Source organism: Nestor notabilis, unplaced genomic scaffold (genome assembly GCF_000696875.1).
Source record: "Nestor notabilis isolate BGI_N333 unplaced genomic scaffold, ASM69687v1 scaffold5114, whole genome shotgun sequence".
NCBI classification, from domain to species: domain Eukaryota; kingdom Metazoa; phylum Chordata; class Aves; order Psittaciformes; family Psittacidae; genus Nestor; species Nestor notabilis.
Window position 1 is genome coordinate 48,005 of NW_009926796.1, and position 18,809 is coordinate 66,813.

At 36.5% G+C, this 18,809-nt stretch overlaps 1 protein-coding gene across 1 annotated transcript; it reads right to left on the bottom strand.

Annotated features, from left to right (window-relative positions):
• Positions 1–17,924: 17,924 nt before the first annotated feature.
• LOC104405142 (F-box/WD repeat-containing protein 7-like) lies at positions 17,925–18,416 on the bottom strand (the record flags this gene model as incomplete). Its single annotated transcript, XM_010013753.1, has 1 exon — positions 17,925–18,416. A coding segment is annotated over exon 1 (492 nt), but the record flags the coding sequence as incomplete, so codon positions are not given.
• Between the last annotated feature and the right edge of the window lie 393 nt (positions 18,417–18,809).

Here is an 18,809-nt window from a genome sequence, read left to right on the forward strand (position 1 = left end):
TGTCTTACGAAATTGCTGATAAGACGCAGAAAGCCATCAAAGCCTTGTATGAACGGAGTTAGTACAGTCCATAGCACAGTGAATAAATGACCACTAAAATCTTACAAGTCCCTTTATGCACAACCCAGCAAAGATAATTAACTGTATAATTATGTGAGGGCAAAAGAGGGAGTGTAGTAATGCTTTAATGCTTAAAGCACAACACTGCAACTTGACAAAAGACAGCATTAAAATATGCCTGTATTAGCATCTCCACTTAGCCCTTTGTTTCCCCTTCAAAAAGCCAAGCTATGTCTCACTCATGTGTAGAGAGAGCTCTCCCAACCAAACATTTGCTTGTTGAACGCTTTATACAAAAATTCTGTAAGAATCCCTAATTTTTCATTGAGTGTGTACACACTACAATAAGCATTCACTTATAACAAAATCTCTCTCAGACAAGCAAAAAAATTCTTATTTCTTTACAGATGTTGCATACAGAAATGCTGCGCTAGAATGCTGGGTAGCACAGTATTTTCATGCACTGGTTATTTTCTTCTTTTCTAGCATTCCATTCAAATGCCACTCCAAAGCACATTTAAACAGACATTTTCTTCTAAAAGACTCTTTACATTTCCTTCTTTATAATTCATCCTATAAACTCCAAAAAATAGTTTACTATTAGCCTGTACTCAACAGCGATACCACTAGACCACAGTTGATAGCTTCATTCTGAATTACTTCATAGTTTCTATGACAAATATAAGCCTTTCACTTGGCTGGAAGACTTTAGAAGGTGTGTTGGGACCTCAGTTTCACTCAAATTAAAAAAGTTTACTGAAATACTCCAAAGAGGGAGAAAGAGTAGCCTTTTGTTTCTACTTTGAATAAAGTGAAGAACAGAGCCAAAAGCCCAAGAGGTCAACTCGCATACCTCTGTTGATGCATTGTTAAAAAGAAGCAAAAGGTCAAAGCTTTTCATTTTTGGTGTACCAGTCACTGTCTAAATCAGCGCAACAAAGTGGGACGTTTACCAAAATGTATTTATATTAATATAATTTGAGATCTGAATAGTAGGCATGTAACATAACAAGATCAGATACAGTATCTCATACAAAGGAAACCTCACATTCTAGTTTAATAAATACTCAATATTTCATTTCATTGCATGCAGAAATATCTATGCATGTGCTACGACGAACTACTGAAATAAACTCAGTTTTAAAAGATTACTTCCTTGTCTAATTGCTGAAGAGAATTTGACAATGTGTCAGATTTTGGTGATGTGGAGTGGTAGTATTTTAGTAACAGACCTTATTACTTATATCAAAGCCTAGTATCTTACTAATTTACAGTCTTACTTCCCTGTCCTGCCTTTTTTGTGAAATATTAACTCACAGCCAAAGAGCGAAACAGGAACATAACTTGTCCCATTTATAGATTTACACATAATTGGGGAGCAGACAACACTGAAGTATGGCATTTTCCAAGCACTGCTCGCAGCACGAGTCTCCAGTCACAGGTTATTCTCACACCTTTGAAAAGACAAAACTCTGACTGTCAGCCTTTCTTCTTCTGTGGTTTGAGTTAGAAGTCCCAACACCACATTAGTTTTATCTCAAGAACTTCCAAACTATTCTAAAGTAATTCCACAGGGACAAACTTCTAGACAATATCATAAAGTATCATGTTCACATTCGGCATAATCCCCTTTCTAAGTGGATAAAGGCAAACCAAAATAAAGCACTTGTTGCCCTCCATGTGAAATTACAATGCTAGATTTCAGACTTTACCACAGCAACAAGACCTTCAGTTTTTACCTCTGCCTGGTTTTTCCCCCTTTTTTATCATCATCTCCCAGAAAAAAACACTTGCACTAGGGAGATGAGATCTTGTTGGCTGAATTTTATTTCCATGTATCATCGCTTCTTTTTAGAGTTGCCACGCATTACTGACTGTAGGTATTATTGTCTAACAGTAATGTTTAAAGGCCCCAAGCTATGCTGGACAGCTATGTATGTTTAATAAGTGAAAGTCCTTAGCCTGAAAATACAGCACTCTAATTTAAGCAGGAAGAGGGTGTAACAGGAAGACAAAACCAGAGATGGTTGGCTATCTTAGAAGTGTCAGGAATATATTGCATGTAGCTGATATCACTTATTTTTGTATTTATTACACATATAATTCTAATTTAAGCTCTAAATGTAAACTTTAAAGAGCCACTCTTGCTTTTATCTTGAAAAGTGTGTAATTTTTATATTATAAACGGTGAGAACATGTATCACCTTGACAAATGTGAAACTGAAAATTTGAGCTTTAATCTTTGTAATAATTTCTCTAACATCCTGTTTCTAAATAAAGTGGAGCTGATTTCCAATGACGCTCTTTTTAAGTGCCTGCCTATCATTTTAATCAGAAGATCACATTTGAAATCACTTTGTTTAGATACATAGAAGTGTCTGAAAAATTGAGTTTGAAAATACTAGTTTGAGATTGTTATGAGCTATTAACTGTAAACTTAAGAATCCAGAAGACTTCTCTTTGCTTTTTAGCTGATCTAGTGAAGAGACGTCTTCGTAAAATTAAAGCACTTAGCAAGCAGCAATAATTTTTGTACCTTCCAGTCAGAGTAATTCAAAGTGATCCTGCAGCAGAGCTTTTTAGGGACTGTTTAACAGTAAGAAAACATTAAAAAATTAACTAGCTCATTCAGTATAATTAACTCAGGAAGGCCATGGTTTTAAGACATGGATCTAGGAATTCATCACAACAACGAAAACCAGCTTACTCAGAACTTCACAGAATCTTCTCTTCAAGCTGACAATTGGTTTGCATATTAACTTTACTAGAAAAAAAAATAAACTTACAACATCTGTTCAGCTTGGAGAAGAGAAGGCTCTGGGAAGACCTTAGAAGCAGTCTTCCAATACATAAAGGGGGCTTAAAAGAAACCTGGAGAAGGACTTTTTATAACGGCATATAGTGACAGGACAAGAGGGAATGGCTTTAAAATGAAAGAGGGTAGATCTAGATCAGATACTAGAAAGAAGTTCTTTACTATGAGGGTGGTGAGACACTGGAACAGGTTGCCCAGAGAAACTGTGGCTGCCCCATCCCTGGAAGTGTTCAAGGCCAGGTTGGACACAGGGGCTTTGAACAACCTGGTCTAATGGAAGATGTCCCTGCCCATTGCAGGGGGATTGGGACTAGATGATCTTTAAAGTCTCTTCCAACCCAAACCATTCTATGATTCTATGATTTTAATATGGTGATGGAACAGTACAAGACCTAGAGAGACCTAAATGAAGTATTTGCAAACACAGAAAGATTATAAAAGGCAGAAAGCACAACCCTAGGCAGCTTTTCCAGAGTTCTTAAAATCGGTGAACAGCTGCCCTCAAATGGATAAAACAGAGCACTGCAACATTTTAAAAGACTCAAAATACTAATATCACAATAATCCTTTGAAAATATTTGATAAAATACTTCCTAAAAAATATTTTTAGTAAGCTCTGCACAGCTGTAGCATACAGAATGCACTATAATTTACATTATACACAATCCTTATTGCTCCTTTAAAATGAAAGAGGGTAGATCTAGATCAGATACTAGAAAGAAGTTCTTTACTATGAGGGTGGTGAGACACTGGAACAGGTTGCCCAGAGAAACTGTGGCTGCCCCATCCCTGGAAGTGTTCAAGGCCAGGTTGGACACAGGGGCTTTGAACAACCTGGTCTAATGGAAGATGTCCCTGCCCATTGCAGGGGGATTGGGACTAGATGATCTTTAAAGTCTCTTCCAACCCAAACCATTCTATGATTCTATGATTTTAATATGGTGATGGAACAGTACAAGACCTAGAGAGACCTAAATGAAGTATTTGCAAACACAGAAAGATTATAAAAGGCAGAAAGCACAACCCTAGGCAGCTTTTCCAGAGTTCTTAAAATCGGTGAACAGCTGCCCTCAAATGGATAAAACAGAGCACTGCAACATTTTAAAAGACTCAAAATACTAATATCACAATAATCCTTTGAAAATATTTGATAAAATACTTCCTAAAAAATATTTTTAGTAAGCTCTGCACAGCTGTAGCATACAGAATGCACTATAATTTACATTATACACAATCCTTATTGCTCCCTTGATACTCACGCCGGTCCCTACCCAGCATGATAGAAAGAGCAAGAACCATTTTGTTAGCAAAGCAAGACAGTCTATACTACAATAGTAACTACTCATATGGAGCAACTATGGTCCCAAGTTCATTTATGTGAGAGGTTTCTGATACCAGCATATAAACAGTTCCTAAATGATAAAATGCACATTAGTCTGCTTTGTACAGGCAAACACATAAGCTGTATAGAAAAAGGCACTGCTGTACAAAAACTAACTGCAACTGTATTAGCGGTGCTGAACAGAAAATACTATTGCTCTGAGGAATCTATCATGTTCAACTTTACCCAATACAAAAATCTTCATGCATAAGAAAACATAATGACCTAGACTCCTGAAAAAGGTATGGAGAGAGTTGAAGGAGAGGTTCATTTTTATCTCACAAGATCAGAATTTCCTAAAAAATGTACACTTGAGTAGTACACAGAAAGGGGCAAAACTACTAGTTATGCATGTGAACTGATGGCTTTCTCTATACTTGACAAAAAAAACCCAAACCCCCAAATGTAGACCAGGTGAGACTGTCATGCCAGTTCAAACTGTGCTTGAACTATACCATGGCCTAAGACTTTATGATCCCAAAACATAAGGGGACCTATAAGGAGTCATTCTGACCAGCCTGGCCATTGCAAAGCTTTATTTCAGGCTTATGCTTTACTATGAGTTTTGATGAATAAATGGCTTCTACGGTATAAACTAAGGAACAAATGACAACTGAATCCATTTACATGGTCACAGCAAACCCAAATTCCACATGGTTTCAATGGTGTCTAACCAGGTAATGGTCACCATGTAGACTTCTCCCTCAGCAGATGCATTAATAAATCTCTTCCTTTCCTACCTACCCTCTAGTTATCTTGAAATTGGTGTAATCTCAATCTCTATCTTGGTCAAATTGGGTGAAAATTTGTCAAGAGATTATAAGATCTAGAAAGAAAGACAGACAATGACAGGCATATTTCTCAACTGCACAAGCTTTGTTTTCTTTGGCAACAAAGCTTAATAACATCGTAAAGAAGAATCCAGATTTTCTTTACTTGGATTTACACAGATGATATTTCCTGATCATAATTCTGTCTCTGGAATCATACTGAGGCATGGCCACTAATAACTACTGTGGTGAAAGAAGTTTGTATCTAATACAAAACAGATACTTTAAACTTTTTGTCATGAAAAGGCAAGGAGGAAACACGTCTTTTGCAGCTGCTGGTGGAAGATGGTACAACTTGTATGACACTCCTATACTGAAAAAAATTCTAAAAGTTGAAACGAATATAGACAAAGATGATAGTAAAGCTGCTGTTTAGCAAAATACTTCACATTCCACAAGATAGCATTCCCCAGAAATCCACTAGTAGAGGTCAAAGAAGATATGAAATATCATGTATATCGGCAAACAGGAAATCATCAGATTAACGTTCCTACCAGACATTTTTCATGCCTATGTGCATGCTCATAACTCTTTAAGCATCCTGGTGTCTAAGTGTGGGTGAATGGAGAAATGAAGTCATACCCAAATTTGACTTGGTTTAAATCTTGTATACAGCATTTAACTACACTAGCCTTGCCTGCTGGAAAACCCAAGCAGTAGGTCAGACTAATCAACAGCAATGGTTCATTAGTTTCAGTTTCTAACTGCAACCACAAATTCAAGTGGGTTTGAATGACCCTCAGTAAAAAAAGAATAGTCTCCACTGGATCTGTTTGATCCCACAGCTGATCTTCGGAGCTGAAATGAGCCAAACAGGCCTGAAGATTCTAGTAGCAAAAAGAAGAGTAACACCTCCCCTCCTTACTCTAGCCATTTTATTTCAAACTCTTCCTTAAACTGGCTGTGGAACTTGTCAGACTTGTGAGCTTTGACATTATTCCAGTATGTAGGATACATGAAAATCCTCCTTTTTTGTGGTTGCCGAGTTATTTTTGCACTAGATTAGCAAATGTAAACAGCTCACAAAGTAGACAGATACATGATGAGACAAGCACAAGACAATCAGCAAAAGTATGTGGAAGTGGGAACCAGTCAAGACCTCCATCTTTGGGCAAAAATGAGCTACGAGATCACCTTTGTCCATGGATTCCTTAGCATGCAATACTGGTCCCAAAGAGATTGTCAATGACAAATGCTTCCTAGGCATTTCAACAAACAGAGTTTCATTTTAATAGAATGGGAAGGGAACATGCAAGTACACACAGCTATAGGCATGAGATCGGCCCTAAGTCACAACATATTACAGGGGATCATTTGCACAAACTAACTTCTTCTAAAGTTCCGTTAAGCGTTCATGCAAGAAACATACAGACTGTCTAGTGAACTGCATATTGGCAAGAATTTATAATATCAATACTAATGATGCTATCACATCATTAAAACATATAGTTAACCATGCGCTAATTCCCATCATATTTAGACATCCCTGTTAGTGTACCTTATCATTTGTAACTAGAGACCTATATTATTTGGGTTTACTCCGTAATCCCCCTAACTTTATTTACTGTACTATGGGCTCTTGCTGTCACTGTCAGGTTTGGTTTTTTTAAATTCTCTTTAAAGCATGTGTCTTCGTTTCTTCATTAAACATTTCAGAAAATATCCCAGGTATGCAGCAAGAAATCCAGCTGCATCATTTTGTTTTACAAATATTCCAGAAATGCCTGTTCAGCCCTCACTGGCTATAGTATGACTTGTTGGATAAGCAAGTTTAACTCTTTGGTCTCATCAGAGTTGCACCAGCTGTTAAAAAGAATTGCTACAGCTGCTCTACAGGAATTTATTTGCTGACCACTTATTTATGCTGTTGTTGCACCTTTAAATAAAGCTGAGACAAGAATTAAGAACTACAACAACAGGTAGGGAAGTCATGCAATATTTAACACTGGATTAAAATACAAGTCAAATTCCCAACTAAGGATGAGCTGGGGGGAGGGAAAGCAGGTGTTTTACTAGTGAAACTGCTTTTCTGAAAAAGGAAGATAGGAAACTGAAAAAATTAGTTTTCCATACAGTAAATCAGCTTTTCTTATCACTGTATCCCCCTTTCATGTAAAATGGAAGACTTTCAATGAGAAATTCTCTACTTATATGCATACACACACAAAATATACACAAGGCAGAACCAAAACATTTCAATTATTATCAGTTTCTGGATAGTGTCCAAAAAGCACCGCCAAAAACTAGTTTTGGACTGAGAATTTTCTTCCTTTCTATATATTAAATGGGAAAAGGAACAATCCCCAAACTTCAGAAAGGTGTAAAAATATTTCTGTCACCAATACACCTTAAAAAAAAAAATATATCTTTTTCCTCCCGTAGCAAAAAAATCTGTTCAGATACCATTTATTCAGCATTTTTAAAAATTCCTCTTGTATAAAGCCTGACAACACAATAATGCTGTTCATATTAGCTATATTATCTACTGCCAAAATACAAGGTTGAACAATGCCAAGTATTATATTTTGCATGTTTGAAACAATATAGATAAAGGTTTATTTTATATAAGATGGTGGTTTTCTTACTAGAACTGTAAAATACACATAAATCTAACAAATGCAACAACTAATTGTTTCACTGGCATTCATTTGATAACACCAAGTTAAGCTATATAATCCTTTTCAGCTGGTTAACAGCATACTGCAAAGCGGTGTGAAGCTATTTATAAAGTTCAAGGTATGTGAAGTAAAGAATGCTCAGACTACAAAAGAAAAAAAAAAACAAACGGGTACCCAGGGGAAGGGCTGACACTCTTGGTTGGTAGGGCTGCCACCTTGATCTTTCATTTGTCCTTTCTTCCTTTTCACTTCCCCACTTTTCTTTCCTTTTGAGAGGAAGGGGAAGCCTTTTTAACAGGCACTGGATTTCACTGATTTGCTCTAGTATCAGATACACAGGCATGTATGTGTAAACACATCATTTAGCATACTTGCTGTAGGACATGTAATACTAGTAGTTTACACCAAAGCCAAAAATCGTGCTGATGGGTGACTGCCTCAGGGTACCAACTGAAAGCGTCCTTGCTTTGGATGAAGTCCAACTTAAAGAAAAGGAACAACGTTATTACATTTGGCAAGAACAAGGGATCCATAACAAATGATTTTAAGTCTGATTTCTTCCATTTAGCTGTGTCACTTCCAGTTTCTTAATTTCATTTTTACTAGTTCATGTTAATTCAGGGAATTATTTTTCAGTATGTTTTAGAAAATCTGACCAAAGGATTAGAAGTGAAGGAATTATTACATTGGTAAAAAGAATGTTCATTATTTGTCGTCTTTGAACTTTTTTTTCAGTACTTAATATATTTGGGTCAATAATGATCATGGTAACTGCCATGTTTAAGGAACACTCCGTAATTTAAGTAAGAAGAACAAAGGGTCTCCTGCCCACTTCCAAACACACAATAACCAGTGACTGGATGACATAAGAATGTGATTTGCACTTACAGGAAACATTGCTCATACTTAATAATAGTAACGACTTCTGATGATGAATAAGGTGGAATTTATCCCTGCTGGCAATCCGTGGTAGCAGAAGGTACATTTTCCACTTCAGCAAAGACACTGGGGATTGCACAAATGCATTAAAATTTTATAAGCATTAACAGAGTAATATTTCATGACACAGCTGAAAAGCATAGCCACTCTCTCCCAAGACTGAATTACAGAGAATATTACTAAAATTCACAATTTTCTCCATTCATATTTTGCAATATATGGTCAGGTAGTAAAGTTAGTAGAGAACATCAGCTTCTAGTAAGAACAAACATAAAGAGAAGATTCTAGAAGAAATAGGTGGTTTGGACCACCTTGACTTGGGATAGAAATCTCTGCGCTTCCCTAGTAACTGTGTCCTTCTCAGATCTTCTCCCTCTTCCTAGTTCTTGTTACAAACTAATGAAACAAAATTTAAAATTAGCAAGAAGGGAAGAATGTTAAAAGAGAACTAAGAACAGAAGAGATGCCTAACAGCAATGTTTTCCACTTTTATTTCAGTGATTATTACAGATATCCAATCTACACACACAAACTCATGACCGTCACCTTTAAGATCTCAATACCAATTAACTATATGCAACATTACATCATAAGTTGTACTACAAAGAGTCAATGCACACAAAGTTTTATAGAGAGCTTTTTTCTTTTTCCTTTTTCTTTTTTTTAAACATAAAGAACATTTACAGTAATTCCATGAAGTCCTGAACTTGTCTGGACAGGAGAGAATGGGGAGAACTCTGGCAAAATGTGCATTAAGTTGAAGTTTAGGGAGTGTTTTCATTAGCCACACTATGGACAAGAAGGGAGAAGATGCGATAAAGAGGACATTTTGTGGAAACACTGGTTCTAGGTTTTATAGGGACTTTCCCAATAGAAATTTCACCAATAAACTGTAAAACATACACACATAACCTATACAGAATAGCAGATTAATAAATCTACACAAAATGCACGTAACATCATTACTACACAAGCATAGCTTTATGCACAGATCAGACATCACATACTACCAAAGAAAACCAGTTCATTTGTCAAAAATCATCCTTTGGCAATAGATGGAAGATGCTGTCTGTTCAAACATTCTGCTAAGGAGGCTTGGAAATTTGTTTTTAAGTACTCTGCGTGTTCAGAAATGATTAAACTAACAATGAAATCGGCATTGTCTAGTTTTCCTCTTGATAATCAAGAATTTGCAAAGATATGTATATTATTTTACTGTGGAGTTTGCTGAATAGCAACATGTTCTGCAGATAATGAAAAGTCTCCCACAGAAATAGAGGACATACTGCTATTTTACAGATTACAGTAACTGAGAAATGCATCAGGAAAAAATGTTAGTCCTGCACCAGCTGTTAAACATAATTCTGGTCCTCAGATCACCTTCTGTTCCTCTGACCCTCTAAGCTAATTTCAGATCTCATAATTTTATAAGTATAAAACACCAGTGAATACAAAAAATGTACTGATAATAGCTTATATTTTTAAACATACACTTCAAATTCATAGCCAAAGGAATATTTAACACCACCCATTTGGGAAGTGGAGAGGGGTGTCAACAAAACTGAAAACCAACTCACCAGAAGTTTTACTTTCTTCACACTTTGATTCACCATTTGCATCAAATTTCATAACCAGTAATATCAACTTCAGTTAAGCACCAAAAGGTGAAGCAGCTTAAAACTAACACTTGGAGCAACAGCATCCACTGATAAAATGCTCAGTAAATACAGCTGTATCACTACAGTCTGGAGATATTTGGGCTAACGATCACATCAGGCAACAGCACCTGCCACATAGTCAAGAACAACAAAAGGAACAAATGGCATATTTAAGTGGGGCAGAGCTCCCAAATCTATTTGTCAGACAAGCCATGCATCCCAACAGAGTAAGCATACTCAAAGTATTCAAGCACATTTTCATGATTTTTACTTCATAACGTTGTTGCCATGTAACTGGTGAGTTGAAACAGTAAAATAGTATTACTGCAGGTTGTTTTTTTTTAAATAAAAACAAAGCTCATTTTCATTTTGAGAACAAAGATGTAGAGTAAAAACCATGCACGTGCCTAACTTACGCTGATTTTGAATCCTGTGAAAAAGCACACAACTACAACATACTGTTGCAGATAGTTATCCTGAAAGCATCAACTGAATTTATTCTACACGAAGTAAACTGATATTGCAGTTTGAGTAATATAGGAAAGTTCCTTTCCAATATTTACCTTTAATGAGCTCTTCATAAGTCAAGCAACTAAAAGACAATTCAACACAACCTTGTGGCAACGTATCAATTCTGAGAAAGTCTAAACCAAGAAGCTATTTCCCTGATCCCACACATTACATATGTGTTCAGTGAAAAACTACCGGATGTATCTGTAAGAACCACCAGGAAATAAGGAAGGTATATACTCTGTGATGCATTCTTCACGGCAAAAAAGGTGCAATCGGTCATTGAGCCAGATAATGTACAGACAAATCTGGCACAATCAAAACCTCTGTAGATTTATTTTCCAGTATGGAGATTATTTTCTTGACTGGAGTTGAATAACTGACCTCAGTTATTGGCACAGTAATAGAAAATTGCTTGTCTTATTCAGCTAGGTCTCCAGTCTAGTAAGCAATCTCTGTAATGGGAAAATAAACGAGAACCTAAATCAGAACTACCAATTTCCACATCAAAAAACATTCATCCTTCTATAACTGGGGGGGGATATAACATCTACTTGCTAAATACAATCTCTTAGTGAAAACTAAGACCGAAACTGTCATTAACAACGTTTTCTGTTGAACTGCTTTTCGTCCTTCCCTGAGATTCTTGACTTTCCTTTCTATAGACAATAATTTACTCCACAAATTACACATTAACTCTGTCACTTAGTTCTGTAGTAGTAGTTGTAAAATTACACTGAGAAGAGGTAAGACACCCTTCATTAAGGGAAAGAAAAAAGAGGATTTATGATGAAATTCCTGTCCTTTGACTGCAAGTGACATTTTAACATAACAGTTATATTTAGTTACTGGGTATTTCAAGAACTTTGCACGAGAAAGCTGAACTAGGTATCCAATTTCTTAGATAACCAACAAACTATATCTGGAACAACCACATTACTACAAGGAGAGCTGCCATATCAATTAGCAAGCTTCATGTTCCACTTGCAGAGTAGGGAAAATTAGCAGAGTAGCAATTATTTAACACGAGTTTTACCTGCAAGTGACAGTGCAGGAGCAATTCTGCTTACAGAAGTACAGCTACACCTCTGCAAACCTTGCACAGCAAATGAAGCCCTTACTTAACAAGTAAAAGCAGAGCAAGTGAGAAGTACTCTTCAGAGTATGTTTTGATATTTGTCGTAAAGGAGCATGGTGCAGGTTAGTACAGATGGGGAAGAACCTTGCTATCTACCAAGAAACTGAGAATCTGTATTCCTTCCATGGATGCTTTAATATTTAACAAACTACATCTTAATGACAGTTCCATAACCTTTCCAAATGATCTGGCATACTTGGAATCATTAGTGAGTAGGTTGTGTAGTATATAAATGAGAAAGAAGTCAAAGGTTTAAAGTGTTGATTGGTATTAATCTCAGAGTATGAATATTTCTAATGTTATTACAGTCCAATACAAAAATAAAGTTCTGCACCTAAAGAGTAAAAAAAAGACCAAAAAACAAACATAACGTTTAAAACTGCAAAACTTGCTCCAAAATAAAAGACCATTTAATGCGTTCACTAGAGTCATTTACTTATCTTAACTCATTGTACTTCATTGCTGTAGTTCAGCAAAACCAAGGGAGGAGAAACATTGCCAGTTCCTATTTAAAGAGAGTGATGTGAAAGACAGAGAATTCCAGGGAGAAGCAAGAGGGGAAAAAAAAAAAAAATAAATATTGCCAGCGGTTTTTTGGTTTTGTTGTTTAGGGGAGAGGACGTGTTATTGAGGTTTTTCTTCGTGTGTGTGTGTGTGTGTGTGGTTTTGTTGGGTTTTACAATCAGAACGATTCTTAATGTGTATCCTTTTTGACATGGCTTTAGCCATACTATTGCTTAATTTAAAAACTCCTTAAAGCATTAACTATTAGCAAACTCAGGAGATGAAAGGCAAGAAGAATCTATGTATCCTGTGCATGATTCTTGAAGAAAATAAAGATAAAAAAATAATCTCTTTTTGTAGGCTAAAGTTTTTCTCTTTCTCCTATGCATGCAGAGAACTATACACTGCATTCGTACCACACAAGCCATCTGAAAATGTTTAATATTTATTATTAATATTCCTACATCATTTCATATACTGGAAACAGATTTCTTCACAAACATAAAATACTGAAGCCTTCTGTTCTGGTTCTATTTATTCCCTGGACTTAAAAAAAGAAATAAAATATATGCTTCAATTTTTTAGTTGCAAGAGCAGGAAAAAACCTTTGCAAAGGAACACAGCACAGGTCTCCGCAAGGCTGCAGAAAAGCAATAGCAGCTCCCTCTGCTGCTTAGAAAAGAGAAAAATATTAACATGCACTGTTCGAAAGCACAGCGGTATCTACGCACAGTGTTCTAACCTGCACTCAATTGCGTGTACTGCCTGTACACAAAACAAAAATCTACTTCCAAGGATCAGCATTCCTCTAATCATCCTTTATTCCCCCATGTCTAAAAAGCTTTTCATCTATAAACATCCTAGCAGTAACTACAGAGCTTCATACAGGAGTCCCTTCTCACTTCTCCTATGCACAATCTGCCCAGTGCAATCTTTTCCTTAGTTTCAAAAATCAATGCTATCCTTCTATACAAGGCAAAAAACACGGGGGGGGGAGGGGGACGGACAACAAAACCAAACCCAAAAAACTTTATATCTTTGTGGCTCTACATGCTAGTTTGGACCAGGCACCTTGCAGCAAGAAATTCTATCCCAGTCTGCACTATTTGAGAGATAAAAGCTACAGGTGCCAGCACGGCTTTGGATTTGTTTCAGAACTTGAGACACAGGTACTGCTAAGCACCAAGGGGCAGGTCTTCCTGTGATACATCCTGTCCTAGCTCCACCAAGTCAACCCAGCTTATTCTGTCTGCACTCTCCAGGGTCATCAAACAACCAAGAGAAGGCACTGTTGGAACAGCACCATTAGTTACACTCATGTGCTCAGTGACTTACAGTCAAACAGACAGTATGGTACCAGAATCGGAGGATGCTGCAACAAAGTACACCGCTTTTACAAGAAAATTAAGCTGCTTCTTAGCCTTTACCATTGTTATATGTAATATATGTTATATATGGAAGGCATCTATTATATGTAATGACACACACGCGCACACACACACGAAGAAAAACCTCAATAACACCTTCTCTCCCCAAAACAACAAAACCAAAAAACCACTGGCAATATATTTTTTTCCCCTCTTGCTTCTCCCTGGGATTCTCCTTCTTTCACATCACTCTCTTTAAAAACTTAGAAACTAGGAATTTTTCTCCTCCTTTGGTTTTTCTGAACTACAATACTGAAGTACAATGAGTGAAGATAAGTAGATGACTCTAGTAAACACATACGAAGATAACACTAACTGGGAAGTTAGTGCAGGGTTCTCCATGCAGAACATCTGACCCTTTAATGAGGGCTCACCATCACAATCCAAATACTTTGACACAGAAATAATGTTTGGATCCACATGCCTTCATTTGCTAAGCTTCATGACAGAGTAAACAGAAGGGAAATTAATGTTCAAAAAGAAAGGGAAATAAACATTTAAGTAAGAGGGGTCTTGTTGCAAAGGCTCTTGTTGAACGGTGCCTGTTGTCCAGAAGGATTGAGCATCTCCCATAGATGGGCTCCACAGTGTGTGGAGAAATACGAAATAGTTCCTGGAATCCCACCTCAAATAGCACAACAATAAGAAATTACATGAAAATTCAAGATGTCATCTGTCTACAGTGAGAGGCATGCTTTAAGATGAAAGAAGGCTGCCATTTGCACATCTCCCCACAACTGAAAGTCTCAATTAATAACAAAAGATTTAAGTATACAGAAGGCAACAGGCATTAATATTTAAAAACTACATAACTGGGAGTTGTAGAAATAGTTAAGGAAATGGAGACACACAAAAAATGGAATGAGTTAAAGACTGTAAACATTATGATCAAAATTATTTTTAAGAGTTAGAATAATAAAAGTACTTCAGAAATATCAAACAAATCTAGTAATATATAGAAAAAAAAAAATACAAAAGGAAACAGATTAAACCCTGAATAAACACAGCCAGAAACCAAGGTGTCAGTCCAAGAAAAAATAATGCAATGGTTGACATAGGATTAACAGAGTGATGCCAATATTTCCATAAAAATATGCTGGTTATCACCTATGTCATAAGCACCAGTTTTGATACAGATAAATATTGCTGGCATGATATATTTGCTAATACTACACTTCCAAAAGTATGAACACAAGTAGACAAACTATTTAAATCAAAAATAAGCAAGAATGTTAATTTACATGAGCTATTTCCCAGTGATGGTGACTACCAGTAACACATTCTCATCCTTGCAGTGCTACAGAATCCCACATGCACTGAGGTTATGATAAGAGCATTTAAGGGCAGTTGCTGTGAAATATGTGATTCACTGTAAATATATTTTTGCTTATGTTGTGGTTACTTGTTATATGACCATTCCTAAGGGGTTCAAGTAGTACAAAGTCATCACAGAACACTGAAAATGGATGCCACAAATATGATGCAATCAGTGAAGAATCAGCATCAAGTGTACATTTCTGTTAGTCCTGCACATATTTACTTTGCCCTCCTGTGCTATATAATATTTTTATATTACAGGCATAACAACTTTTGTTAGGATGTTGATCAACTGGAACAAAAATTTACAAACCATAAAGGCTCTGATGAGGTACACGGGATATGAGAAAACTCCAGTCACTTTAATACAACCAAGAGTCAGTTCTTATCTCTAGGTACAGAGGACACAGGCCATACTTACAGAATGGAAGGCTCTCAGAAAAAGGCTTGCATCATGTAAGACAAATCATTCAAACATGAAATCCCAATGCAATGCTGCAGTCAGAACCATTAGTGGCATAGTTTTGTTACATGAACAGGTAAATATGTATCTTGAACAAATTTTATTTGCCCTTGGTACAGTTGCTACTGGAGTTTTAATCTCAGTTATGGTATCAATGATTCAAGATGGATGTTTAAAAATCAGAGCAGTCAAGGAAGTATCATAATGAGAATTAAAAAAAAAAAAAAAAAAATAGATAAATATGCCCAGTAGACACAGTGTCCTTATTTACATTTAAGAGACCTTTCAGGAATGAACTTGATTATGTATTCAGGGAAAGAAGTCCTGCTTGCTAAACAGCTCTTCAGTACAATGTGAAAATAATAAATTGCAATGGTCAAAAAATTTAAACACAGATGGTAACTAACAAACTATTAACCCAAACTTGAGTTAGATTCACCTTGCTGGACTGTTTCCTGTTTACAAATGGTGAAATTTCTCTAAAAATATGCTTTAGTTTGTGCAGAAGTCAATACAGGGCAGTACCCTTCAAGATTCCTGGGTGTTGCTGGTGAATGCAACAAAGGCTCTCGTGAATCACCAACCTTCTCATTTCAAGCTGATACTTCAGGTGCACAGTTAAAACTACTTAAACCAGAGCTGCACCACGAATCAAGAGTAACTCCCAAATATGGTTCGCTACCTAGCTCCCAACAGCTCTTGCATGAGCACAGACTGGAGACAAAGAACAGATAAAAATGGCTAGCACTGCACTGAAACAATATCCAAAGGAACTATCAGACCACTTAGAAATTGTGAATCTGTACAAAAAGTCTTTCAGACAACTTCCTTCAGGCTAACCCAGCTTGTTTCAGTTTATGACAAGTACTACTTAAAAAATGAAAGAAAAAAACCTGCATTCATTACTGGAGATGATGAAAAAAGCTTCAGAACTGACCACCGCTGAAAACTATGCTCTGCTCTGTCTGTATATAATTTGAGTATGGTTCTTTACAAAGCAATTCAAAGGTTCCAATATCAAGTCTGTACTGGAGGCAAGTTGTTATAAAATACTCAGTAAGTCATACGAAAACTGGGAAAACCAACGCATTGGAATAAACCCAAGAATTTGAGTTGTAAAAAGCCAAGTGAATGACATGAAATATGACAGTATTTCACTCCAAATTAGAAAGCATGTATTTCATACCTTGAACAGCAGAATTATCAATAGAAGATTATATAATTTACTAAAAACTTAAGTGATAACCTCGACTTTTCAAAAATCGAAGATGCTAGTTGAGATATTTTAAACACCCAAATGAATTACATATTAATCGCTATTACCAAAACCATAGTTCTGCAGCTTCCAGAAGCATTCATCCTATTTACCAGTTCTAGGGCATCTTCAAGACTGATTCTCCATCTCTGTACATTTATGTTCACACTTGAACACATAGGGAACCCTGTTAACTTATGGGGTTTTTTGTGGGTTTGTTTTTCATCAGGTGTTTTGGTTGGGGTTTTTTTTTTTCAAGTGCATTGTAAAAATTTGAGGGGGTTTTTCCATTTTGTTTTCTGAAAGGTGAGAAAAGGCTAAGTGTTCCACTACCAATTAATGATTAAGAAAAAGAAACTGGTACATAGGCTTAGGAATAACATTCTTCCACAAAAGCACTTTCCTGCCCTTTTTTTTATTACTCAGTATCACCATTTTCATTCTTTCATTTTTTGCTGCTGCTAAGAGTTAACACAATTCCTCCTTTCTGAAAGATTTTGAACATATGGTGAACTACTAATGTACACTGGAGCAAATACTCCATAACCATTTATTCGTTTTTTTAAATCTGTATTTTGTCAATGAACTCATCATTACCACATCTAAATGAACTAGATATTCTCAAAGACCACCACATATGCACAGTTGCTTACCTTCCTTCTTGCCTGCTTTGAGAAAGAAAATATCATATATAATGTTGGGTCTTAAGTGTATGAGTTGGCATGAAAAATTATTCGTAAAGAAGCACCTTGATCTTTAGAATATACTCATCAGAGTCCTATTCCTTAAAATACATGGGAGTATTTGCTCATGTCAAATACACGCATGTAATTTTTTTATTAACAGTTAAACCAGAATAATTTTTGTAGACTACATAAATTCATCATAATGAGCTCTAAGTAGTAAAATCTTTGCTCCACTGTAAAACTTTAACTTAAAATATGCAAATTACTAACCAAAATCCTGAATTAATGAGGATTAAGAACACAAAAATAAAGTAGTTTCTCACCTTCGTCTTTACGTAGAATGGCGATGACTGGTGAATGGGCAAGTCCATGAGGCTATTGGAATTTGTGACACTGTTACTGTTAGTATGTTCATCTTCTCTACTGCTGTCATCAGATTGATCAAAATCATCACTCTCCTGGTCCATTTCCTCCTCCTCTTCCACCTCCTCCTCTTGATCACCAGTATGTTCATCATCATCTTCTTCTTGGTTACAAGTGGATTCTTCATCCACTGTATTAAGTCTATTGTTATTTTCTTCTAACTGTTCCTGCTGAGACTCATGCCTGTCATCAAATCCAGGTTCTTCTCCTCCTATCTCCCCATTCCTCCCAATGTGCTGCTCTTCCTGTTGACGTCTTTGCTGCTGCTGCTCCTCCTCTTCTACAACCCGATTCATCTGCTCCTCATCTACTTGGCTTGAGGAAGCATTACCTCGAAGAGATCCACCAGTTCGTCGTCTCTTGCTGCCCACAGAGAGCAGTTCCTGATTCATTTCCAAAAGCCAGCTTGCCACTTCTTGGACCTTGGCTAGGCTATCTGAAGATGCAAATGCTTTCACATTCTAAGGAGACAAAGAAAGAAAAAGTCGAAAATTACAAAAGCTGTACTTTCTTAATTAGATAAAGCATTGAAAACTTATTCCACTGCATTACTCCTGACCACTTCGAATTCCAAGAAACAAGGAATAATTTGTACTTGACACACAACTAGAGAAACCCAGCCTGCAGACAACCTTCTAGCAAGAGATTATTTTTCCTATCCAAGAGGCTGATCATGATCTCTGTAAGCACCACATTCTGCAAAATTCAGAAGCACTGCTTGCCCTCCTAGACAATCCACAGGAGATATTAACATTCACGGTAGCAAAAGACCAAGTAGGTTACTT